General features: G+C 43.0%; 1 protein-coding gene across 2 annotated transcripts in view; it reads left to right on the top strand.

Annotated features, from left to right (window-relative positions):
* The window catches only part of TFCP2L1 (transcription factor CP2 like 1), a 42642-nt gene extending 16230 nt beyond the window's left edge, over positions 1 to 26412 (top strand). Inside the window, exons 3-15 of one of the 2 annotated variants that reach the window (XM_074967080.1) lie at positions 7739 to 7815; positions 9232 to 9337; positions 9601 to 9707; positions 10387 to 10539; positions 11878 to 11988; positions 13832 to 13923; positions 15448 to 15496; positions 15594 to 15687; positions 17485 to 17575; positions 18313 to 18413; positions 19612 to 19754; positions 23109 to 23160; positions 24102 to 26412. In XM_074967080.1, the coding sequence (XP_074823181.1) occupies positions 7739 to 7815; positions 9232 to 9337; positions 9601 to 9707; positions 10387 to 10539; positions 11878 to 11988; positions 13832 to 13923; positions 15448 to 15496; positions 15594 to 15687; positions 17485 to 17575; positions 18313 to 18413; positions 19612 to 19754; positions 23109 to 23160; positions 24102 to 24139 (1214 nt within the window). In that variant the 3' untranslated portion in view covers positions 24140 to 26412. The remainder of the gene's footprint in view (positions 1 to 7738; positions 7816 to 9231; positions 9338 to 9600; positions 9708 to 10386; positions 10540 to 11877; positions 11989 to 13831; positions 13924 to 15447; positions 15497 to 15593; positions 15688 to 17484; positions 17576 to 18312; positions 18414 to 19611; positions 19755 to 23108; positions 23161 to 24101) is intronic. The other variant, XM_074967081.1, reaches the window with a different exon arrangement.
* The last annotated feature ends 718 nt before the right edge of the window (positions 26413 to 27130 follow it).

The raw sequence follows: 27130 nt of genomic DNA, 5'->3' as shown, positions 1-27130 counted from the left end.
TTTGAGGATGGCCTGTCCTGTAGCTAGTGGATCCCCAACATCCACTGGCGAAACATCTCATGCTGCATCTTTGAGCTTACTCAGCCCTGAGGCTACAGTAAGTAACCACAGAGCAGCTTCCAGTGCCGCTTGTGGTCTAGGATGGGAGAACTGTCACCCACCTGGCACTACTAATGCCTGTGTGTACATTGTGTGTGCAGGGAGCAGGGTTTCACTTGCTTGTCTCTAGCTGCAGTACATGTGTGGCATAAAGTATGCATGGTCAGGTGGCCCCATGCCCTGAAAATAGCAGCCTGAGGTTTTATTGACTAACCCACTGAAAGTCTTTATGAATTCCCATCCATCTGAATGGTCTCATTAAAGTGTTCCTTCTGTCTGCCTTGTGCGTGCTTGAGTTTTGCAGAAGAACGACTTTTCCCTTCCTTTCCCTCCAAGCTGTATTCAGCTGGGCACATTCTTTCACGTTTATCAATGCTGCATTTTTCATGTCCTTGTTAAGTTGCTAAATGGAATTGTTGTTGCTGTGGCCCATAGTTTAGCTTAATCCTTAAACAGTTTCCAGTTTGATTCTTTCTAGGCCCCTTGCTTGTCACTAGGATCACATATTAAGGAAGAGTATATTTTTCTGTCTCTAGCTTCCACTGATTCAGTGAACATATTGTACAGGAAACCTAATCTTATAGTCTACTTAGGTGAGCTGCTTACTTTTCTAAACGGGCCGGGAACCTATTGGTTTGGCATACTGAAGTCATAGCTGGAAATCAGCATAACATGTTAACGTGTTGTGTAGAAAACAGAGACCTTGCAGTGTAAATGGCATTAGAAATGTAAAGCCAAACTGGTAACTGCAATAGGATTTGTAGTTGTGTGGGAAAGAGTTCAGTGTTTTTACAAAATGTAACCTTAAATTTTAAAATAACAATTCTTCTTAAAATCAGAAAACTCCTACGATCGCTAATGACTAAATCCCAGCAATGAACTTGCCGACGCTTAGGAATTAGGTGTTGCGCGTGTACCTTTTTAGCATGTGAACTAGTCTAGTGACCTCTTGTTAAGTGATCCTACCTTTTGGGACAAAGAACATGGATGTCAGAAGTTTGGTAATGATAGCAACAATTAAATTTTATGCTGCATTAATTGTCAGGGACAATAAAAGTAACAAAAGTAAACTGCCTATAAATCTCTTTAAGACAGGCGGAGTTGCTTCATGAAGTAGAAGTCAGGAACATTGTGTGCCTGGGTGGTTTACTACTTCGTCATATCCTAGTCTTGTTTGTACAGCAACAGAGCATAAACTCCTGCCTAGTAATGGGATTGTGTAAATGTCTGTTGTTCAGGAACTGCCCTTTTTAAATACACACTTCCGTACAACATCCTCCCTAAAGAGTTGCTGTAATAAAGCTAGGTCAGAGGCTAGGCTAATGCCTCTGAAGATTTCAGTGTCTTATGAGGCAAAGTGCCTCTTTGGCCTTTTCTTCACTGCTTATATGTGAGATATATATTTGTTACCACAGGCTAACAAACATGTGTGAGCTAGCCTGAGGTAAAATCACAGTGAAGACAAGGCATTTTGGCCCAGATCCACTGAAGGTATGCTTACACTGCAATTAGACACCCATGTCTGACCTGGGCCTGCTGTCTCGGGCTTGGGCCAAGGGAGTGTTTAATTGTTGTGTAGACATTCAGGCTCTGGCTGCAGCTCAAGCTCTGGGACCCTCCCACCTTGCAGGGAACGTCTGCACCGCAGTTAAATAGTGCCTTAGCCTGAGCCCCTTACCCTGAGTTAGCTGGCCCAGGTCAGCTGCAGGTTTTTAATAGCAGTGTAGACATACCCAAAGGGACTTAAGGTGGCAAGTCCCAGTTTTAGGCTCCACTGCGATCCTCAACATTCCTGCTGACTCTGTATTTGCCTAAACGTTCAGGGTAAAAGTTCCCTTGGCGCCCAGGTTTCTCCCTCTGAGCTTTCGCACTGCTGCCAAGATCTAGGCACCCAAATACCTGTCTCCTGCCTCTGCTTGAGTGGTAGAAAGGATTATAGAATCCTAGAACCATAGGACTCCATGGCTTGGGAGGGATAGCTCAGTGGTTTGAGCATTGGCCTGCTGAACCCAGGGTTGTGAGTTCAATCCTTGAGGGGGCCATTTAGGGATCTGGAACAAAAATTGGGGATTGGTCCTGCTTTGAGTAGGGGGTTGGACTAGATGATCTCCTGAGGTCCCTTCCAGCCCTGATATTCTGTGACAGAAAGGGACCTGGGGAGAGGTCATTTAGACAAGTCCTCTGCACTCAAGGCAGGACTAAATGTTATCTAGATTTTATCTAACTTGCTCTTAAAAATCTCCAATGATGGAGATTCCACAACCTTCCTAGGCAATTTATTACAGTGCTCAGCTACCTGGATAGTTAAGAAGTTTTTCCTGATGTCCAACCTAAACTGCCCTTGCTGCAATTTAAGCCCATTGCTTCTTGTCCTATCCTGAGAGGTTAAGGAGAACAATTTTTCTCCCTCCTCCTTGTAACAATCTTTTAGGCACTTGAAAACTGTTATCATGTCCCTTCTCAGTCTTTGCTTCTCTTGAGTAAACCCATTTTTTCAATCTTTCCTCATAGGTCATGTTTTCTAGACCTTTAATAATTTTTATTGGTCTTCTCTGGACTTTCTCCAATTTGTCCACATCTTTTCTGAAATGTAGCACCCAGAATTGGGCACAATACTCCAGTTGAGGCCTAGTCAACGCGGAGTAGAGTAGAAGAATTAACATCATTCTGGGATTTATTAGCAGCAGTGTAACACTGACTTTTATATTTAGCTTGTGATCCACTATGACCCCTAGATCCCTTTCTGCAGTATTCCAAGGCAGTCATTTCCCATTTTGTAGGTGTGCAACTGATTGCTCCTTCCTACGTGGAGTACTGTGCATTTGTCCTTATTGAATTTTATTCTGTTTACTTCAGACCATGTTTCCAGTTTGTCCAGATCATTTTGAATTTTAATCCTATCCTCCAAAGCACTTGTGGACGATACCAACTGGGAGGGGTTACATTAGACTTGGGGTCTCCCACACCTCTGAGGAGTGTGCTGTAGTATAATCATAAATCTATGAGAGATTCTGATGTTGGCGTCCCTCAGTCTCTCCAGTTGAAGTTGTTCCAGTGGATATAAAGAGACACAGGAGAAGGGGGACTGGATTCTGTGTCTCTCACCTTCCAGGTGGGCATGCTAACCACTGGTCTCTAGACTTGTTCTCCCTCTCTGGCCCTAATGACTCCACAATTATTTATACACAGTGGAACCATTTCAACAGTATGTCCACAATAGCGAAAGTGGGACCATATGTAATTATCCACTGGTGCAGCTTAGCCACTGGTGGAAGCTGTAGTGCAGACAGGGCTCGGGTGTCTTTACCACTGTATTCTTGAACCCTATTCTATCGATAGTGGTGAAAGTTAGTAGAGCATCAGCCATGAACCAAAGAAATCCCCCTCCAAGTTGATACCGTGGGTTAAACCATACGGAGGTATATTTTTGAGAATGTAAAAAGAAAAGGAGTACTTGGGGCACCTTAGAGACTAACAACAGAATATCTGGCCTGTTGGTATAGGGCCAAATTCTCCTCACTCAATGGGGTTGCACTGTATAACTGAGAAGAGAATGTAACCCCTAATTACCAGATTAATTCAGACTTTCCTTAGTTGTGACACTGAGGGGAAGGTTTTGTGGAGAAGTAGAGAATGTGCATTTCAGCTTCCATATCAACACGTCTGTGCTGGTAGCACTGCCCTTAAATCAGGTCCCGTTCATGCCCTGTTTTAGTGTTGTTGATATTTATGGGAATGCTGGTAGGAATGTTAACCTGCCCTGTATTCTAAAACTTGGTTTCCGGGGTGGTTGTGGAAGGGAAGTGTTTTCCATGGGAGATAATTTATGGGTAGGAAGCTCAACTAGAAACATTCTTAATATTTAATTATTTTGTGGCGGAATCTGTATTTAACACTCAGGTTGAAGGGGAACCAGCTAGTATATGAATAGCCTTTTGAATGATGATTTTCAGGGAATCCATATTAAGTTCAATGGCTTCTTTCACATGACCCATATGTTTTGAACCAAAACATTTTATGCCTTGTGGCTTCCATAATATTAAAATAACAGAGGCCTACTTGGAGGCAGCATTTGCTAAAGAGCCGAACCTCTGTTTCTGGCCAGTTTGAGGTCTGATCCAAGCCAAACCTGACTTCAATGGTAATTTCATGCGTGGAACATTTGCCAGTTCAGGCCTTCATTTTGTATCCAGAATGTGAATATTTTGTTTGTTGGTAGGAAAGCACATGGTGCACAGGTTACTGGATATACCAGTGACTTGTTGGTTTATCTGGTGAACGAAGACAGCCTAGAGGGACCAACTTTCTTATGCCCAGTAAGCTCTTTTAGCTGTTCACATAAGACAATGGTAAACCAAGGGGCTGGACAATAGACGCTGATGGGAGAACCCATAGCAAATATTCCACCAAGTGTCAAGTTGTCTGGTACCCTGAGCATTTGACTGAGAACTAGAAACTACTTAGTTTTAGTCCTGGTTCTGGCACTGGGTTACTTTGTGGCCTTGAGCAAGTCACTTAGCCTTTCTATCTCAGTTTCCCATCTGTAGAATGAGGCTAGAAAGACCCATCTACCTCTAGAAAAGTGTGTGATCTCTCAAATAATAAAGTAGGCTGTGTGGTGATTAATTGGGTTAATATTTGCACAGTAAAGCTCTGTAAGTACAAGAGGGATCTGAGAGGAGCTAAATCCATTGAGGCAATGCGATGTGTAAAGTCATGCTAACAATGAAAGTTAGACCCAAACTAAGCCATCTTCGATGGACCAATATTTCCATTTGGCTTTGTCAAAAATCTGTGTTGCTCTAATGAAATAATAGCGGTGGAACAGGCTGGGGCTGACGCTGAGCCTGGGTTTTGTTGGGATATCCCTGACTTATACCAGTGTAAATGATATCCAAAGTGGGGCCTGTGAGTATTTTTTTTGTTTTGTTTGTGTTTTTGTTCTTATTTATGAAAAGGAGTACTTGTGGCACCTTAGACTGACTAACTAAATTGGTTAGTCTCTAAGGTGCCACAAGTACTCCTTTTCTTTTTGCGAATACAGGCTAACACGGCTGCTACTCTGAAACCTGTTCTTATTATGTAACACTTTGGATTACGCAGAGCCAGTGCCTTTGCATTAACACTTGACAGGTTATCTAGGGCCCTTAAACTAGGGGTTCTCTCACACGCATAGCATTCACCTTAACAGAAAGATCCTCTTGGCTCATCTCCCCTCCCATCTGTGGTCACATCCTCATCTCCCTCCCACGTGCAATTACTTGTCTGTATCTTCCAGTAAACTACTGAATTTTCTGTAAATGAACCTTGGGGCTTTTTTTGGGGTCTGGCTGGGATTTTAGGAATGCTTTGTAGAGGTCTGAGGAAAGTGAGGTCCCAATCATGCAAAGCACTAAGCGTGTGCTTAACTTTAAGTGCTTTAAGCCCATGGGATTTCTGTTTCAGTGGACGAAATTTCTCTGAAATTGCCATGTGAATAAAGTTACATTCCTGATAAAGAGAATACTCAATGGAGAATGGTTTCAGAGTAACAGCCGTGTTAGTCTGTAACATCAGCCACACCATCAGAGGCTCGTTCACCTGCACATCCACCAATGTGATATGCCATCATGTGCCAGCAATGCCCTTCTGCCATGTACATTGGTCAAACTGGACAGTCTCTACGTAAAAGAATAAATGGACACAAATCAGATGTTAAGAATTATAACATTCATAAACCAGTCGGAGAACACTTCAATCTCTCTGGTCACGCAATCACAGACATGAGGGTCGCTATCTTAAAGCAAAAAAACTTCAAATCCAGACTGTCTGGGGGGGAGGGGGGGAAAGGGTGAGAAAACCTGGATTTGTGCTGGAAATGGCCCTCCTTGATGATCACTTTAGATAAGCTGTTACCAGCAGGACAGTGGGGTGGGAGGAGGTATTGTTTCATGGTCTCTGTGTGTATATAATGTCTTCTGCAGTTTCCACGATATGCTATGCATCCGATGAAGTGAGCTGTAGCTCACGAAAGCTCATGCTCAAATAAACTGGTTAGTCTCTAAGGTGCCACAAGTACTCCTTTTCTTTTTCCTTTCAATGGAGAATATTTCCTTGGTACAAACACAGGATGTCCCATGGCATTGTGTGCTGGGATTATTGGTTACAGACACCATCCTCTTTCAGTCCAACAGTCTGTTTTGCCACAAAATATAGTTCTCCTTAGAAGTAAAAATGGTGGATTTTGCAAAATGTGGGCTGAGATTTATGTATATTTCTAGCACCTAGGAATTAATCTGTAGGTACATGTGGTTTCCTTTTCTCCTTTAGCCAGTTGTTGGATTCAAGGGTCATAGCCTGCTTGTGGAACTCCCATTGACATCTGTGGGAGTGGTGTGCAAACACTGAAGATGGAATATGGCCTCTCTACTCTACTCTATTTTTCCAGGCAGCACAATAAGCTTGGACTATCCCAGCACTCCAGTAACATTGCCTACACTCACGTTGCCAACCTGCAATGCTGCAATTCCCAAGAGGAACCCTGTTCTAATGCAATATCTTTCCATTAGTTCTGCTGTCCTAAATCTACTGCTATTTACAGATTTGGATCCAGAAATGTAGCATTTTTCCTTTACCAGTGGCAGCTGCTTGGGGGCAGATGTATCTGCTATGCAGTCTTTTGGAGGATCAGTGCTAAAATGACCTTGGTTAAGCTAGAAAATCTGAACCAATCACTGTTTCAGATTGCCTCGTTATATGATGATCTGCATTCTTCACTAAAGGGGATGGGGGCGGGAGGCGGGGTGGGCAGCAAGATAAACTGGAAAAACCAGCTGTTGTGTATCTATTCCCTTTATTTATTGTATTGATAGTGTCCTGCCCTTGTTCAGGCACTGGTTTACTACACAGAGTGGGTTACACACAAAAGGTTCATTGCACTGTCCAGGTTCTGGTATCTTATGTCCAGGTGGCTTACCAGGTCCAGACAATAGCATCAGCATATATGACTATCAGCAAATTTCTTAATATGGAAGAAACCAATACTTGGATTTGAATCCCTCACAGTAATAGAAAACCATCACCGCTGATCCTACACGAACAAGCGTCCGAGCTCATTTCTGTATGTTGGAAGGCCACAATCAAGCCCAACCTTGTGATCCTCGGGCACCCAAAAATCCTATTGAAGCTCGTGATAAGGAAAGCAAGATCAGCCCCAGATTATTATCCCTGGCATTCTAGTAGAGCGCAGAGGCCCTATTGTGCTAGGTACTGTACATACATATAGTAAGAGACTTCAATACTTAGACCAAGTAGACAAGACAGACAAAGGAATAAGTGCTATTGTCCCCATTTTACGTGGGGAATGACAGCACAACGATTAAGTGACTTTCCCAGTGTCTAATAGGAAGTCTGTGGCAGAGCTGGGAAATGAACCCAAATCTCCTAATGCCCCCGTCCAGGACATTAACCACAGGACCATCTTTCCCTCAGATTTCTGCCCTGCATTAATGCCCACTCATTAATGGGACAAACGAGATATGTTGCCAAGAATGACCCTTCCCTGATCAGTCTTGTGCTTTATTAGCAACATAAATGCCAGCATGACTCTCTCATTGCTACAACATGTTAAACACCTTGGAAATGTTTCCTTAAACTCTAGGTCAGTCTTATGAAATCCGTCTACTTGAGAATAGGAAATTGGGAGAGTTTCAAGATTTAAACACAAAATATGTAAAGGTAAGGAGAAATATAGATTTCTTTTCTTCCTGCTACTACATACAGACACAAATCAAGGCCCTGACCGTGCTTATCATGGAGGACAATGGGAGATATTTTGCCATTGACTTTAATGGGAGCAAGACTGAAGGCCTAATTCCTGAGTTGGTTAGAGCTGCATGTGACCGTGCAGTTTTGCTTTGCAGGGTTTCAGCTAAACCTTTGCTTTGGTTACAATCGTGCCCTCAGCGTTTTACTCTGAGTTTTGGGTTCAGATGAATCCCAAAATTCAAAGCTAAACTGGGTTGAAACCATTGAGCATCACTTCATCTACTGGCTTAACCCATGCAAAGCTATAAACCAACCCCAGGTTCAACGCACCTGGGCGCAGATACGTGGTCATAAGGAGGACTCCAGCTTTTCACATAGCTTTCTCACACAGGTCTTGCACAACTCAAGTTTACGTTAGTGGTGGACTCAACCCACAACATACAGAACTACATCCTGAGTTCTGGGTTGTTTGACTATGGGGGTTGGATTTTACAAATACAGGGATTTTGCAAAATTTGGATCCAGATCTTGGTTCTGGTTTCAAGCCCTCCTGGCCCAAATTCTTGTGGTTGTGATCCAGGGATTTTCATTAGAGGGGGGCCACTTTGCAAAATTTGGATCCAAATCTGGATTTAGACCATCTACAAAGTTCAAGCATATTTGGATTCCATGTTTTTATTCAGCCCACTACAGGAAGGATTTATAAAATGTGGCTCTGGGTTCAGATTTGCACACACTCTCTTGCTAGGAGAGCAAGCAAGTGCTTGGATCTAGGTTTTGGTCTGGGGCCTTTCTCTAATCTATATGCAAAATTAATCTCTCACTTCCATTCAGAATGGATGGCAACAAGACAATGGACTTCCTTTGGAAACTGGGAGGTGAGGGATAATTAGCTCATGGTAGTGAAGCACTTTGCATATGCAAAGCAATACATTAGTACAAATTCTCTTTGGCTTTGCCTGCATTGTGCATTTGCCCTGATTCTGGCCATTGATGCAGCTGCACCAGTCCAAACCGGAAGTGAAAGGGGAGCAAGCTCTTCTGGTGCAAACAGAGGCTTTCCTAGTCTACACCGGAAGAGGTGCACTGGAGCAAACCCTACATCAATGGCTTGACTGTCGATTGCTGGAATCAAGACAAATTCCCACTGACAAGGCCTCTGAAGTGCAAAGAGAGCATTGCCTTGATGAACCATCTATCAATGGAATTTGACATAAATGGAGATGGGTGGCTTTCATTGGGACACTCTGATCTCCTCCTCGATGGGAGTTAGACACATGGAGGAGGAACAGATCAGACCCCTATCTCTGACACTGGGAAACCAAAGTCATCTCAGGAAAAGGGCTTCTGGCTCCCCTAATTCATCTTGCCCTCCTCTCTTAACAGAGCATCCTTCGGGTGGTTTTCCATGATCGGCGTCTGCAATACACAGAACACCAGCAGCTGGAGGGCTGGAGATGGAGCCGGCCTGGGGACCGCATCCTTGATATAGGTGAGATTATTTCATTATGGTTCCCATAAAGTGTTTGGAGCTGGCTGTGAGCTGCTTGAAGGATTTTTTTTCAGAGTTTGCTTTTTTACAAAAATTGTAATGGTGTGTGCAGGGAGGGGTGAAAGAAACCGCAGCTGTATTGGTTTAAACTGGATACCTCGTTGGTTGTCTTGGCTTTTCAAATGAGTCTGGTAACTGTATGAAAACTTGGTTTGTTGTCTTCAATTTAATATTTTTAAAATTTTAGGGGTTTTCTTCTACAGATATCCCACTGTCAGTTGGTATCTTAGATCCCAGGGCCAGCCCGACCCAACTAAACACTGTTGAATTTCTGTGGGATCCGTCCAAAAGAGCATCTGCATTCATTCAGGTAAGGAACAAATGGATTTGCGTGCAGTAAATGGAATGGTACGATGTCTATTAGGGATACACAAAGACTGAAAAAGTATCTGAGGCGTGGGAAAGAAATATACTAACCAAAATACCTGTGCGCCATTGATGTGTGTGCATTGATGTCCTATTTATAGGATACTCACATGTGCCAATTTAGCTTTTGGGGGTGGGGCTGCATCTTCTATTCTTAACAGAGCACAGGCCCTGTCGTAGGTAGAATGATCTGTATGTCTCTATAAATATCCACTCTCCTCTTAAAGATGGGTTTCGTTTATGGGGGGGCAGAGAAGGCCACAAACTCTAGTTTTGCAAACACCCCAAATGGCTCACAGTGTCTGCAAAATATCAGACTTCATGGGGCTTTCCTACCCTTAATATCAAGTATTTATCTTTTTTAAATCTGTAGGTATGCGATGCAAGGCCAAAGCCTGCTTTCTATATGTTCAGTTTTTCTCCAGGCTGCTTGTCCTGTCACTCTTTTGAACTCTTTATTTTGTTATGAACTCTTTCTATGTTTCCTCCACAAAATAGAGGTGGGCCGGAACTAAGCTTGAAACCCCCAGTCACATACACCCCTGAACTACGGGGGCTTGAAAATCAGATTCTTTGAAACTTTGAGCCATCTCTAGTTATAAAGACAGCTTCTGTTTTGCCAGGTACATTGTATCAGCACAGAATTTACGCCAAGGAAACATGGTGGAGAGAAAGGGGTGCCCTTCAGGATACAAATCGACACATTTAAACAGAATGAGAATGGCGAATATACCGAACACTTGCATTCTGCAAGCTGCCAGATCAAAGTGTTCAAGGTATGGGCTAGTTCAGGTTTCCCAAATTCTCTCGGGAGTTCGAGACATGGAGAATGTTGATCTTGCTATGTGTAAGGTTTTAAAAATGTTTGTTAGTATTTCAGGCATTACAATAAAGCAAAAGAAAAAAGGTATTAAACAGGTGGCGCTCGTACTCTCATCAATAGTAATTATGGAAAAGGCGCAACATCCTAGTACGTCTAGCAACAGAGATCCCAAAGTGCATTCCGTGGACCGGCTTCATGCACTCAGACTGAGATCAGCCCACAGCTCAGATCTCAGTCCGTTCTGTTATCTGGATTTTTAAACAATCCGCTCTGCTTGGACGGGATAACAGCTTCTTGGGAAGGCCCCAACGCACAGAATAGAGCTCTCATATTGGAGTCTCTTCAACCATAAAAGATATTGTCCAGTGAGTCATCAATAGCGGGAAAGAGTTAGCCATAGAGATGGTGTATATGGTCTACCTGTTCCAGACCTGGCACTTGGTAACTTCCATCACTGCCCGTTAAGATACCAAAGCCAACCTTTGCTCTATTACATTGTATAAATCCAGAGTATTTTCACTGGCTTCAGTGGCGTAGTCTGGATTTACACCCATAGAGCTGAGAGCAGAATCTGGCGCCTTTTTTAGCTTAGTTAGTTCTTAGTTAGCTCTTCCTGAGTAGCGGAGGAGAATAACGACTCCCTAGACTATTCTCTGATAAGCACTTGAGAAGGGCCTTAAATGTTGCAAGTAGTTCCCCTCGATTTCACACATGGAGCGGAAGATGGGCAGCCTTGTTCTCGGTCTCCGTTCATGTTTGAAGCTTTTTGGCAAACCTGGAATGAACAGGTACTCTAATCCATTTCGGGACTGGCGAACAGGCTTTCGGTTAGATCTGAATCTAAACTTTCCATAGATTGGTGGGGGGAGTATGGGGGGTTGGATTTGGTGATCCACTCTGACTTCTCTTTAGTTTTCATAATACCTATAGTTCCTGGAGAAATAACACAGGTGCTCGTTAAAGTGTGTTCCTCGATCAGAGATTCAGACTCTAAAATAGCATCAAATCCTAGGGGTTGCACTGTGAAAGCATACAGATTGTGTAGCGCTCCACGTGTTTAGGAAATGCTACAGGTATGGCAATGTTAACAAAGGATGTTCTAGATACAGTAGAGGTTTTTCTGTGAACTGCTGCTTGGAAAATAGAGGCCTTGCCCTGCCCTTGTTTCATGTGTAGAAAGCCCATTGATGCCAATGAGGCTTTTGTGCACAGATCAGATGAAACCTATGGCCCCCTGTTACCCACCCTGTGAAGCGAGGCATAAGGAAAAGCTTGTGCTCTGTGCTTGTAGCCTAAGGGAGCTGACAGAAAGCAGAAAACTGATAGAGAGAAAATGGAGAAGAAGACTCTCCAAGAGAAGGAGAAATACCAGCCCTCCTACGATACAACCATTCTCACAGAGGTAAGATGCTTTAGTCATGTACAGCTCACTGGTTTAATATGTTGGGCCACACACTTAAAATGACAAAAGGAATGATCTGCACAGGGCTGAATTAGTTTCTGGGGCTCCACTCAGCAAGGTCTCATTGAGACTGAGAGCTTAATGAAACTATATAAAAGGAATTAGACTTTTCAGAAAAAGCTATATTAGATGGAACTAAAGTTTATAAGGAATATTGGACCCTTATGCTTCAGGGCATAAACCAGCCATTAATTGGGTTAAGGAGCAATTGTCTTACACCTCCCACCACCCATGAGTTGTTCCCTCCAAATAAGTGTCCCATACACATAGCTTACATTTGCCTCTAAACCATCTGGTTCTGGGTGGAGTCAAAGACAGGATGCTGGAATAGATGGTCTGATCCAATTGTCAATTTCCTTTCCTTCATGGATGTCCTTTAGAACAAGCCAGTCCGGTGAGCTTGGTCTTTGCTAGCTTCACTCTACAATTGGCTCATGTTCAAAGAATGTTTTGCGTGTGGTATGGGTCATATGAGATCGACTTTTTCTTCTTTTTAACATCATGATTACATTGTGCACTAAAGCTTGTGCATAACCCGCATTGGGCTGCAGAAGCACCAGCCAAGGGCACCTTTATAATCTGTTTAGGAGTCAAGTACCACCTTCATTATGGGAATGTCCTACAGGCTAGCATTTTAGTCCTGGAACTGCCGCTGATGGGAAGATCTAGTTTTTTATTTAAACAGTGTCTCACTGGAGCTCCTTAAGATGATTTCATTTTCTTTTTGCTTGTTTTAAATAAGCTCATTCCGTAAGAGAATGGCTTTTGGTTTATCGTTACTTGGAATAATCAGATACTATATAATTTGTCCTATAATCTAGTAGCCTTTGCTAGCAAGACCCTGCTGTGCAAAGAGACATAATCCTACAACATGGGCAGATACAGAGCTCTTGCTGTTAGCACCAGTGCACTTTAACACATTGAATGAGGAAATCCTCTAGCCCTGGTTGCTGAAGAGTTAAATATTAATATTTGCTTAAAGCTGTATTTGTGGAGGTGATAAAACTCCAAGAATGCCACAGATTGTCTCCTGCTTTATCACTGCAAACAGGGACACTGCATAGTATAGTCATGGGCTCTTAACAGGTTGACTACAGGGCCCAATTCTGTTGTTCTGGGTTTACATCACTGTAACCAACTCCATTGGCTTCAGTAAAGTTACTTTGGATTTACACCATTGCAACTGAGTGTGGAATCTGGCCTGTCTTGCAGTGGTTTTTGGTTACCTTATATGTGTCTGCCTTAGGTTTTCCTATAGCCCCTATTTATAAACTTGACTTCCTTTGTTGATACTTTTGAATGGACTAAGCCAAATTCTGCTCTCATGCTGGTATAAACCTGAGGTGTCTCCACCGGTGTGCTTGTGGCTCATCTAATTAGTCATTCTAGTCTGGAGTTACTTGGGATTTATAATTGAGACCAGAATCTGGCAGCTGGGAAATTTCTGCGTTGTGGGCCAAATCCTGCCTTCAATGACGATTGATTTATTGATGTGGCCCAGATGTAAACAAGAGCAGAGTTCGGCTTGGTGTTAGTTTGGGACAGGCTTTCTGAAAAGGAATATATGGAGAAAGCATAATTAGAACTAACTTGGTATAGCCTCAGTCCTCTTGCAACGCAGAGTACAGATCCCTGGGCCTGCTCCTCCTTTCAGCACGGGTAATTCGCTGACCTCAATGGAGCGACAGTGCCATACGTGGTGTGAGGGAAGAATCAGGCCCCCTATTTCCAATTGGATGAAATCCTGCTTTGCTCAGTGTCCCCATTGGCTTCGTTTTCACAGTGTTCTCCATGGCCAGATTTGCCTTATCAAGTAAACAATACTCCATCACCAAGTTACAACAGTTCTCCAAACAGCTTCAGCCTTGGAGATGGGTATGTAATAAATGCTTTTGCTTCTCAGTTAGCATGTAGTGTGGGTGCGTGCATTGGTTTTATATTGTATAATAGATCAAGAAGTAGCATAGTCCAGCACTTGAGCTGGAGCTCGGTGCTTATTCCAGCTTTAAAGTTCACTCTTCCCACAAGAATTCCAGGAAGAAACTGGCTGCATTTCCCACCTCCTTGCAGTTTAACTGTCTGGTTACACATTCCTGATCTGCTTGCTGTGTTGGGAGGAGGAAGGGAATAATATTTTACACTGAGACACTATGGGATGGTCAGTGGAAGCTTTTCTCTGTCCATCAGCGAGGGCAGTGTTAGGTCTTAAGTGTTTATAACGGATATCTAGTGTTCTCATTTTAAATTTGGTGTGTGAAAACAGGCGTGATGCTATCTCTGCACTGACAGACTAAGGCCTGTGGGGGAGGGGAAAAGTTCAGACTGCAAAAATAGACACTAGCATGCCAGCTGATAACTCTTCTGAGCACTCCCCTCTATTCAGAGGTAAATAATTAGCTCTATAGGCAAATCTTTAGCATTTTTTTTTTTTTAAGGCCCAGTCCACACTGGAGGATAAAACCTGTTTTGTTTGAAACATGGTTTAAACCAGTTTGGGCGAACACTGTTCAAATACAATTTGCCCTGTTTAAAATATTAACACTGGGGTCAAATCGTGGGGTCCTTCTTTACTCCGTTTTTGCATAGGCAAATTCCTGTGACCATCCCTGGGAGGTTGATGGAATAAGGACCTTAGGGCTTGGCCCAGGGATGGTAAAATGTTTGTGCCCAGCCTGCATTAGCATTAATGGTTTGAGGATAGAGACTTGCCCAGCTGAAAAGTTTGAACTCCATAAGAACTCCATGTGGTAAGCACAGGTTTCCTCCCAGGATGTGGGAGACCTGAAAGTGCACTCAAAGTTGCTGTGATGTGCTTTGGTTCAGTACAGAGCTTAAGGGGCCTGATCATGCCTCAGTTGCACCTCTGCAAACTCCAGTGAAGCCAGTGGGAGTACATGTGTGCAGCTGATGACATGTTCAGGGTCAAGGTTAGCTTCATTCTATAAATGTGACATTTCAGAGTAAACATGACTGCTTTCTGCAACCTGCTGAAGATTAATTCCAGGGAAGTAGGATTATTAAATCTGATGGACCCTCTTCCCTTCACTTTCCCACATCCCTTTTCCTTGGCACACATTCCTCTCAAGGAGTTAATACACCATCTTGGGGAGAAGAATTGGAAGGCAATAACTTTTTCTCCAGCACGGCCCATGTGCTCTCCATCCAGATGGATTTGAAAAGCAACAACAAAGGGCCAGTGTCAATGTGAGTTTAGTTGAAGAATTTTGCCCAAACGGATTTAAAAAATAACTGATCCAATCAGAGGAAAAAAATGTCAACCTGACATAAAATCCTTGACAGTCAAGACAAGGGGGTGGGAAAAGATAACCAACAATTTTCAATGTCAATTTTAAAATGTGTTTTTTTTTTTCTCTCCCTGCTTTATACAATTTTTTTTAGCAACAGTTCTCCAATCCACCAAGCGGAGCTCCTGCCTTCCAGCAACGATGTAAGTATTTGAGGTCATGTTAATGTGGTGCTTTTCTTTTTTTAGGGCACTGCTGAACAGTTCATTTCAAGACCCTCTTATTCTTTTTGCAATGTAGCACCTCCTTCCCTCTGCTTCTATTCAAGATGTCCAGCAGTGGCTTCATCGTAATAGGTTTTCTCCATTCTGTAGACTCTTCTCAAGTTTCTCGGGTGAGTTTAAGTGATCCGTATGTTTGTTTTGTTTCCTGTTACCCATGTGGACCATGCTTTGGAGGTTGGTAGTGTTTGTCAAAGAAAACAGTGAGCTGGGGTTTGGAGGAACCTCTAATAAAAAAATTGGTCAGGGTTTCCAAAACTGGATGCCTAAAGTTAGGTTCTTAAGTCCCTATACAGGCACCTAAATAATTGTAATAGGAGCTGCTTAAATACTCAGCACTTGTGTGAACTGGGCCACTCTTTTAGGTGCCCAAATATGGGCTTTGAAGTCTAATTTTGGCCAACTTGGTTTTGAAAATCTTGGTCACTGAAATTCTACTCTCTCATTGGTGCATGAAATGTGTGTGGGTTGTTCCAATATAAGCTAAGTTTCATCATGCATGCAGGAAGGAACTGACTGCGAATATCTGAAAGGTACATACTAGGAGGTCACACACTTTGTAGCTTTGGGAAGGCTGAGCTTGTTGGACACATCAGGGGCTCCTTGCATCCCTCTGTCTCCCCACCCACAAGCTCCCTGTGTGGCAGCCTCCCAACTCCCTCTGTTTCAGGGACTCTCTGCAACTTCTCTCCTCATCTCCTTTCCTCCCCACCCTGGCAGGGGTTCTGTGTGCCTCCCATTTCCCCTCTCTCATACCAGGGTCACCCACTTCTCCCCCTTCCCCCCCCTCCGCCCCAACCCCCATGCTAGCCGCTCTGTGTGCACCTCTCTTCCAACCTTCCCTCCCATATTAGGGGCTCTGTGTGCCTCCCATGCAATCCTCCATTCTCCCCTCACATGCCAGTGGCTGTGTGTATGCCCCGATTCTCCCCTTCCCCACCATTGCTAATCTGGGAGATAAATGCATTCAGTTTGTCAAGGTGTCAATGAGTCAGACTCTATTAGGAGGCTGAGGAAAGATTGGGAATTGTTATGCTGGATGTTATTAATGGGTGCAATCAACCCGATTCTCAACTAGAGACAATGTGGAGGTACTTGAAGTTGTGGCTGTGGTAATCAGAAGGCAGGGGCTCCATGTATCCCCTGTATCCCCCCAAATCAACAGGGGAAATCCAATATCCATTGTTCTCTAGTACTTCCTCCAGAGAGACAAGGTGGGTGAGGTGTAATCTCTCTTATTGGACCAACTTTGGTTGGTGAGAGAGACAAGCTTGAAAGCTCGTCTCTCTCACCAACTGAAATTGGTCCAGTAAGAGAGATTACACCTCACCCACCTTGTCTCTCTAATATCCTGGGACTGTCGCAGCCCCAACAGTGCTGCATAGTGTGTTTTCTGAAGCATAGAAATTGGTCAGATGAGGCATTCAAAAGTTGTTTTACAGACAGACAAACAGAAATGTTGTCAAGTTGAGTTTAAGGCCTCCACAATCTTGGTCAACAAGACGACATTTTTAAATGTCTTTGTGCAGCAGGAAAGTTAGGTCTTCTACTCATGACCAGCCCTTGCCATCTAGGGCAGCAAGGGTTGCATGGTCAAATTCTGTTTCATGTTACTCCATTAAAACCGCATTGATTTGTGTAGTTGAGAGCAGATTTTGGGCCACAGACCAGGAACTCAGTCTAGCTTATGCATGTGGCAGTTGAAAGCACTTCCTCTGGACCACTGCTCAGTATTGGCCATTCTGTGGACTTGAAGAAAATCTGTTGTGAGGGGATCAATTGCAGTGTACACCCTGGGAATGTTAACTGTTCATCCAGCATCTCTTAACAGGTCCAGCTGTACATGTTTCTGATTATTGGTAAGCTTTTTTGATTTGTTTAACCTCTAAAAATAACCTCGAAATGTCTAGGTGCTGACTTACTGAAGATGTCCAAAGAAGATTTTGTTCAGATCTGTGGGCCTGCTGATGGAATTCGGCTCTTTAATGCAATCAAAGGAAGGTTTGTACCTATCTCTTCCAGATACTACTGTTGCAGCATCCATTGGTGCTTCCCGTGTTAATTCAGATTAGAGCGCCTCTGTAAAGACCTACTTTGAGGCTTCCTTAGAGTCTGGTTGGCTCAGGGGGTTGGCAGTGGGCTATTCACCCTAAGGTATGAGTTTGAATACTGCCTAGGTCAGAGATGAGTGAAAAGTCATTAGCATAATGTGGTTCTTCAGTGGTCTGTTTGGAATCAGTTAGTGGTCTCAATGTGCTTCCCAGTAGAGACATGTTCACATCCCATCTGTTACCTGTGTTGCCTGTCTCAGCAGAAACCAAGGGTTGAATGGACTAAAAAGACTGAGCCCACAAATGCCTCCTAACCCTCATCAAGAGGCAGCGGCTACACTCACTAACCAGCTGGTCTGGGTTCAAGTCAGTGAGCAAGGGCTTTAGCCTTCTATGTACCGAGGGCCTCCTGTGCAGTGCTGAGCACCCTCAATCTTACTTGCTTCATAGGGGTCAAGGATGCTCAGCACCATTTCCAGCATCTCCCAGGGTTAGGAAGCTTCTGTTACCAAATCTCCTGGTGCATCTCATCTCCTGCAATGCTAGTGTCAAGATTCCCCTTAACTGCTTATTTAGGTACTATCCAAATGAGTCCACAACAGCTATTCCAGTGTGTTGTGGACCAGTTCACACCAACAGCATAGTCTAGTAACAAAGAATTTATCACTTTTGTTTTTAAACCCATAGAAACGTAAGGCCTAAAATGACAATTTATGTCTGTCAAGAACCAGAGCAGAACAGGTCTCATCTGCACCAAAAACGAGAGAATGGAGATGGTAATCTGTGTGGTAAGTTTCCTGACCTCTGCTCCCATAAGTGCTAGTCTGATGAGCTGCTTTTGGCTCTAAGCTCCACATCTGACCAGTAATTCCACTGGGTTGGCTTCAGCTGCACAAGGGCATGGAGCACAGACAGCATCCTGCCCACCACAGAGATGCAACTTGTGCTGACTTGAGGGTTATTCAGGAAAGGCAGGTGATGTTTGCACTGCCACCCTCCCTTAAGGGAGTCATCAACACAGGGCAGCTTTAATTTCTGCCAGTGGCTCCACAGTAGCCCCTCCAGTGGAATGCCACTGAGGAGACCAATTGAATCAGTGCATCCTCTCCCAGCCGTCCTGGCCATGCCCTCTCTCCAGCCGGCCCTGCCCACTTCAGAGGTTCTGCTTGGCCCCCTTCAAGCCCTTTGATGGAAGAGAGATTATGGCCCCTTTGCCCTTTTTAAAAATCAGCATTGTCAAACATTACCACCCATTGGTATCCGGCCTACTGAAGTTATCACCTCACATGTAAAATAGGAAGTAACCGATAACACCATATAGGAGATGTTGACTTTTTAATGGTGACCATTGTACTTTAGTCAACTGTTTCAGTTAACAGAATTTGAAGAACAGATGCAAGACTCTGCCCTTTTGAGATGGAACATGTAGATATGCAAGAGGGTAGTGGGGCCCAGAGGATAGGCCACAGGATTGGGCATCAGGAGATCCAGGTTCTGTTCTGGGTTCTGCTTCGAGATCTATGCATACAAAGAACTATACGCGTGCTAGGCTTTTTTCTTCTTAATATAGAAACTCATTCACCTTCCCGTAGCTCAAACTAATTCTCTTTCAGATGTATCCAAAGTACCAAAATGGGGTCAGCAGAATCACAAGATTCTCTAAGAAAATCAACGAGCACTCCTCTAAAGGGTGTTTCATTTAGTGTCTTGCAATATGTGGTTTTATTGGCAGTTCCTGAGTCTTTCTGCAGGCACACCTGGGCCAAAACTTATCTAGATTGTCCGTGCCTTCTGACACGCAGAGAGATAAATATTAGCCATTTTGGGGCAGATCCTTAGCTGGTATAAATTTGGTTCTACTTCAAAGGCAGTATGCTGACTTACATCAGCTCCAGATCTAGCCCTTGATCTTTATATCCAATTCATTCATTGAAGTCAAGCTTTTTGGTTGCATGTATAAAGGCTTGTTTCCCTTAATTATTGCAGTATACCATGCAGTCTTCTTGGAAGAGCTGACAACCCTGGAATTAATTGAGAAGATTGCAAACTTGTATAGCATTTCCCCACAGCAGATAAATCGGATCTATCGGCAAGGACCTACAGGGATCCATGTATTAGTGAGCAATGAGGTAAGGGGCTAAAGCAAACACACCTGGTGCGAAGTATCGGAGTTCAAGACAGCTTCCTGACTTTCTTTTTTTTATAGTTAGGCCGACCTTTAAAACTATGCAAGAGTCTCCAAGGGAACTAGTCAAGATTATTAAGCCTGAAAAATGTGTTTGACTTTCACACTTGTCCCAGATATTTTTGAGTCTTTAAATCAAAGAATTCAGCTATATGACTCTTTTTGTTCTCCTTAAGAGAAGTTCTTTTTAAGTGATATTTGCAGTAGCATGAAATATATTTAAATTCCAATGAATTAGTGAATTTCAAAAGTGGTCACTTTTTGGGTACCGGATCTGAAAATCAGACCGTTTAAGGTTGAGCACCCGGAAATCACTTGCCAGTCACTCTTATGTGTTAGCCAATGGTTGCAGACATTGAGCCAAATCATTGCTTGCTAGGTGTATGTAACAATGTCCCTGAATTCTTGGCAATTGCCTGCTTACACAAACGCTTCATTTGGTCTGTTCCATTTTGCATGTTAATAGTGAATTGCCCCAATCTTTTCTCTTTTGTTCTTTCTCTAAATGACTTGCTCTTTTCATGCACCTGAATCACTTAAGGAGCTTCATTTAGATGGACTGGCACTACACCTGAAAGGAACGTTGTTAAAGCAAACGAAGCAGAGAGCGGGACTCAAATGGGGCCTAAATTTAAGCCTGTAATGCTTACTCTGAAAGTCTCCTTGCCATTTCACCCCGATTAAATCAGAAACCTTCAGCGTTTAATAAGCATGAAGTGCTTTGAGGCAACCTGTGAGGAGGGGGATGGGGGGGAATTGCCTCAACTACCTCTGGTGTGAGGGGCCTTAATTAAATACTTAAGTTACTTATTAACAATATCTATTACTTTATTTTTGGTCTTTTGTGTTCTAGTGGCAGAGAGGCACAAGTGATGCAAAGGAGAGGCACTGAGTTAATGTACTTCATGCATCATTAGGTGTACACACACACACACTCACTCACTCACTCACTCACTCACTCTGCAGTGGAGTCTAATTTGGTTGGGGGGAGGGGGAAGAGAGAGAGTAGTGGAGTTAACTTAGCCTGAGGGGAACTAGAGGTGGAAAGGGAGTTTAGCATGAGAACTTAAAGAGAATGGAAGTGGAATTGCTCTGCTTGCCCTGGGGGTCAAGTTTAAACAGGTAGGGGCCAGATTTTCAAGTGCTCTGCACACAATGGGAGCTAAACTCTCAAAAGAGCTCAAGAAGTTAGGCACTTGACTGCTTTCCAAGCTCTGGGCCTCAGCTCCCATTGCAGCACTTTCAGTGAGTTTTCCAGAGGAGCTCATCACTCTGTGCCCAACCTGATCAGTTATTTGGGGATTTAAATGGTAGCTGGACTTTTCTTTAAAATCTGATCGCTTCTCATGAGTAACTAGCTCTGCTTAGGTTAGCTACTAACCCTACCTGAAGTGATCTCACTCTTCTCTTTGAAAAAAGAAAAGGAGTATTGTGGCACCTTAGAGACTAACAAATTTGAGCATAAGCTTTCGTGAGCTACAGCTCACTTCATCGGATGCATTCAGTGGAAAATACAGTGGGGAGATTTATATACACAGAGAACACGAAACAATGGGTGTTACCATACACACTGTAACAAGAGTGATCACTTAAGGTGAGCTATTACCAGCAGGAGACCGGGGAGGGGAGAAACCTTTTGTAGTAATAATCAAGGTGGGCCATTTCCAGCGGTTGACAAGAACATCTGAGGAACAGTGGGGGGTGGGGGAGAATAAACATGGAAATAGTTTTACTTTGTGTAATGACCCATCCACTCCCAGTCTTTATTCTAAGTTAGAGATTGAAGTATGATATATGCCATCATGTGCCAGCAATGCCCCTCTGCCATGTACATTGGTCAAACTTGGACAGTCTCTACGTAAAAGAATAAATGGACACAAATCAGACATCAAGAATTATAACATTCAAAAACCAGTTGGAGAACACTTCAATCTCTTTGGTCACTCGATTACAGACCTAAAAGTTGCAATTCTTCAACAAAAAAACGTCAAAAACAGACTCCAACCAGAGACTGCTGAATTGGAATTAATTTGCAAACTGGATACAATTAACTTAGGCTTGAATAGAGACTGGGAGTGGATGGGTCATTACACAAAGTAAAACTATTTCCCCATGTTTATTCCCCCCCACCCTCCATTGTTCCTCAGACGTTCTTGTCAACTGCTGGAAATGGCCCACCTTGATTATCACTACAAAAGGTGTCGTCGTCGTCGTCCATTCGTCCGTCCGTCCGTCCCCGTCCCCCCCCCGGTCTCCTGCTGGTAATAGCTCACCTTAAGTGATCACTCTTGTTACAGTCTGTATGGTAACACCCATTGTTTCATGTTCTCTGTGTATATAAATCTCCCCACTGTATTTTCCACTGAATGCATCCGATGAAGTGAGCTGTAGCTCACGAAAGCTTATGCTCAAATAAATTTGTTAGTCTCTAAGGTGCCACAAGTACTCCTTTTCTTTTTGCAAATACAGACTAACACGGCTGCTACTCTGAAACCTGTCCTTAACTGAGCTGTGTCCTTTCATTGAACAAATATTTCACAAGTAAATCCATTGGTAGACTTCAAAAGGGACCATATCTCAGCAACTGTAAATCGGCATAGTTCTGCTGAAGTCAATGGAACTACACCAGCTTATACCAGCTGAGGATATGATCCATGACTTTTAACTTCCTGACAGTAAGATCTATGGCCCTTGTCAGGCCATGTTGACTTCAAGGGGTGTTTGCCACTGACTTTGGTGGTGCACGATCAGGCCTTTTTGGAGAGGGGGAATAGTCCAGTCTCCCCAAGGAAGTTCTAGAAGCCCTGGTGCTTGGGACACTTAAAAATAAACTGGTGAAAATACTAGTAAATGTATAATAAACCTGCATTGCGATTCCAATCCCAGCTGGTGTAAATTGGCCTAATTCTGTTGAAGTCAATGGAGGTAGGCCAGTTTAAGGGCCAGACCCTCGCCCGATCTAGAGTCGCGGACGACTGGGTGACTTGATGTAGCAGGAAAAAATGAATTTGTGTGGTAATCTTTGGACTCGATCCTGCAAAGTGCTGAACCCTATAGATCTGATCCAGCAAAACACTTAAGTTAGTCCCATTGGCTTTAATGGACTACCCGTATATTCAATTGCTTTGCTGTATTGTGGCAAAATGGTTAGTACTTTGTAAGATCAGATGCTCAGTTGATTGACCTTCCCTTTAAAAGTTATATTGGGCATTGAATTAAAACTTGTTGTGCTCAAAATGTTAAGACATCAACTGTTATGAAGAATTTTATGTTCTTGTTTTTTTCCTCTGCCATTCAGATGGTGCAAAACTTCCAGGATGAGTCTTGTTTTGTTATCAGCACATTAAAAGGTATGCTATTCTGATGCTACTTACTGTTTTAGACTATTGCTTTCAACTGCCTAAGAACTTCAGGGAAAGAATGGGGGGAAGAAATTGAGACATGGAAAGGTGGGATATGGCAGATATAAATAACCAAAAGTTCTATAAATGAAACGTTGGTTTCCTTTGTTGGCCATATAAATTTAAGTAATATGTAGCAAATAACAATGCAGAAGTCTAATGCATTTATTGACTAAAATATCTCTCATCCACACTTAAATCCATATTTTGATAAGCCTAGACATAATTGAGGTGTAAAGTAATTCTTCTTCTTAATGAAGGTTTTTATTTTATGAAGAACCACTGTATAATCTGAGATAAGAATCTGAGAGTGAGTATACAGGTAAATGAATCCTCAGACTAGCTTCTTCATGAAGCATTTGAAGTCCTGAGTCCCTTCTAAGCTATCTGGAAAGGGCTGACTTTTTCTGATTTGCATCTCCAGCATCAAGCAGAACTCGAGTGGTAGCTGAATGCATAAAAATAAATACGAGGGCCAAATTCTGCTCTCCATTACACCAGTGTAAATCTGAAACTAAATTCTGTTCTGTTACACTGAATTTAGGTGGATTATAAAGCCACTGAATTCAAAGGCCCAAACCTCAATTGGTGTAAACCATCTTAGCTCCATGGAAGCCAATTTTCAGTAGATGAGGATCTGGCCCATATTCTCTATTTATACTGGTGCCAATTTGGCATAAGTCCATTGACATCACTAGTGTAAATCTCCTATTAGAATCATTTTAAAAAATGCTTTTGTTTGAACGTTCAGTATTAATCCTTATTAATCAGTTGTGGTAGCAGAGTGTAAGCTGCGTTAGAGGAAAGACTGGAATGTTACATTTCTTCACCTTTTTTATATAAAATAAATTGCAATAATCTTTGCACTGAAAAGCATTTCGCTATTACAGCTGAAAGCAACGATGGCTACCACATCATTTTAAAATGACCACTTGGACTGTAACAACCTAGAACTTCGATGCCTCACCAAGATTGCTGCAACCCAGACTGGAAACATGAAGATCCATTTGGATAAAGCGCTCCTATGAACTGAAAAATACCAACGGTCTTAAGGAAAAACAAACTTCATAGACAAGTGGTTTTCTGAGAATGGAAATAAGAATATCTTCAGCGAGTCTGTGTATTTGTCTACCCCTTCCCTCCTATTTAGGCTTTTAAGTTGTTGAGGGTCCTGCTTATTGCTCAGATACATCTGCCTTTTTTTAAAGGGAAATGCAAAACTAAAAGCAATTCTCATGGTTGGAATTGGTTTATCTACAGTGCCTTCTGAGTACGCTTGCATTCAGCACCAGTTTCATCTCAGATACAAGCTCTTATCCTCTTTCTAGGCAGAGGACTATGGGTGGGATCCATGAACGGGCGTAGGTGTAACAACATTGAGTATCATAATGCCTAGAAAATCCCTGGAACAACATCATGAGTCACAAAGCCAATTTAGGCACCTCGGCGCCCTGTACAACAAATGGGGAGAGATAGGCGCCTTTGACTGCGATCCACAAAGTCAACACGCTGCATGGAGGCACCTATCTTGGCTAGTGATTCACAAACTGGAGGAACACAGGTGCTTGGCTACCTGTGTGAGACCCAAAACATAACAGCTGGAGGGAAGGGGAGGAAGACCTCCCTTATGTTTAGCCTGGTGGATATAGGGTACTTTCACAGGATGTGGGAGATCCCAGTGCAAGTGCCCCCCCTCCCCATCCTGAGGGGTAGAAACTTGGAAGATCCCTGTTCAGATTCTCTCAGGTGAGGTCCCTAGCCACCAGGCTATGGAAAATTCTGAGGTGGGGTTCCCTCAGTTTCTCCTGTTGAAGTTGTTCCATTGTTTGATTAAAGTGGAATCTTTAGATGCCTAAGTCCGTTTGTTTTCTGGCCCAATTAATATTTAAGTATCTGCGTGCATCCTAGCCTATGTTCCTATAATCAGTCGGTTATGGCTGTTTGTGATTCACACTGCATTGTTCCATCTTTCCTCTTAAAACAAACAACACTTTTCTCTCCTTCTCAGTGCTCCTGGTGAGCATTTTGTCCTGCTGCGTTCCCATTCAATTTGACAACACAGCAGACACTGGGCTAATTTCCTCCTAGCCCATTTTTTGGTACCCTGCTAAGCTTTTTCTAGACCTCTTCTCCATCTGTCCTCTCTTTTTTCACTCAGCTGTAAGACCTGCTTTCAAAAACTATATAATTTTTTTTTTGTAGCTACTTCTGTTCCACTGTTGCTACTAGAAGTGAACGTGTATTGTTCCGTTTTAGCCTGCTGCCAGAACACTTCCATCCACGTGGAGTTCTACACGCAAACAATCCAGTGACATTTTGGAGGATGCAAATGAGGACAAATCAACTTGAGGCGAACAGTTCACACACCATGTTATATTTTTTTAGCTTAGAATAGCTTCAGTCAAGTGCATTGGTTTTTGATAAAGTGCTTTGAAGTGGTAGACTGACTTTAAATCTCTTGACAACTCAACTCTGGATTTATTCCATTCAACAAAAGCTTGTGGTAACTGATACGTGCTGTAAATGTTAGGTTTTAGTTGAGGTAGCTTCTATTTTCTACATAAGCTATCTGCTGTAGCAGATGTAATCTGTTTATTTGAATCTAAGATCAGGTAAAGGGGCATTCAGAGTACTTGCTCCTCGCATACATCTGCTGTGTCATTCTTGCTTCCTGTATGCATGCCTGTATCTACTGTTCTCCTTTTCATCTTTATGGACCTGATCTGGCTCCCATTGATTTCAATTGAAGCTGGATCAGGCCCTGGTTGCATTTCACTCTTTGGTGGATAATTAGGAGAGCTGATTGAAAATGAAAATTTCTGTCCTGTGGGCAGTTGAAACTGCCCTGAGTTGGTCTGAACAGTTGAAATCCAAATGTTTCACAGAATGAAAAGTTTTGAAAAACCTCAGTTTTGGAAATATTGAAACAAAAAGTTTCAAATTGGAAGTGTCAAAACATTGTCAAAATGAGTTGTAGTTCAGGGGCCTCCTTCTCCCCTGGGGGCTGGACTACAGTTCCCATGATGCATTGTGTAGTAGGTTAGCCAGCGGGGGTGGGGTGCAAGGTGTGCATGGCAGCATAGTGCATTATGGAAGATATAATATGGTCTTGAGTCCAGCCCACAATGGAAAATGGGGACACGGGGCACTCTGGCAGATCGATTAATTTCTAATGGACACAACAATTTTGATTTTTTTTTTTCAAATAAAATAAAATATATATGGGGGGGGAATCAAAATTTTCCAATGGAAAGGTGAGTCTTTTTAACAAAAAGAAAAGGAGTACTTGTGACACCTTAGAGACTAACCAATTTATTTGAGCATAAGCTTTTGTGAGCTACAGCTCACGTCATCGGATCACTTCATCACTTCACTGTCTGCCCCCCCCCCCAAAATTACTACAGATCTTTCCCAACCCCCTCCGCTATTTAACATTTCAAAAACATGCCCCGCACTTGCCCAATTGACTGCTTTGTACACTGCTCCAGCTGAAACCTTGTGCAGAAAGGTGGCCAAAGCTCTGGTTGAATGAATTTTATTCAGATTGGAGCAGGGGACTTTTGCTTGTGCCCCTGGTTTCCTGGGTGCAAGATCTGAGCCACATAATTCTATCAGGGCTTGTCTACACTATGCAGCTTTTAGCCTTGTCGCTAAAGTCAGAGTGTGTAAACGCGCTCTGTCAGTATTGTCAGCACTCTTGCTGACAAAATACTTCTAGCCCCACGAGTGGCATTAGCTTTGTTGGCAGGTGTCATAAACATACAGCTAAGGGTACCATAAAATCCCTCCTTTACCTGTAAGGGGTTAAGAAGCAAAAATAACCTGGTTTGCACCTGGCCAAAAGGACCAATAAGGGAAGAAGATCCTTTCAAATCTGTGGGGGGAGGTTTTGTTTGTGCTTGCTTTGTTGCTCTCTCCA

This window comes from Natator depressus, chromosome 11 (genome assembly GCF_965152275.1).
Source record: "Natator depressus isolate rNatDep1 chromosome 11, rNatDep2.hap1, whole genome shotgun sequence".
NCBI lineage: Eukaryota > Metazoa > Chordata > Testudines > Cheloniidae > Natator > Natator depressus.
Note: the sequence above shows the minus strand (reverse complement) of the source record. Positions and strands in the feature narration are given on the sequence as shown.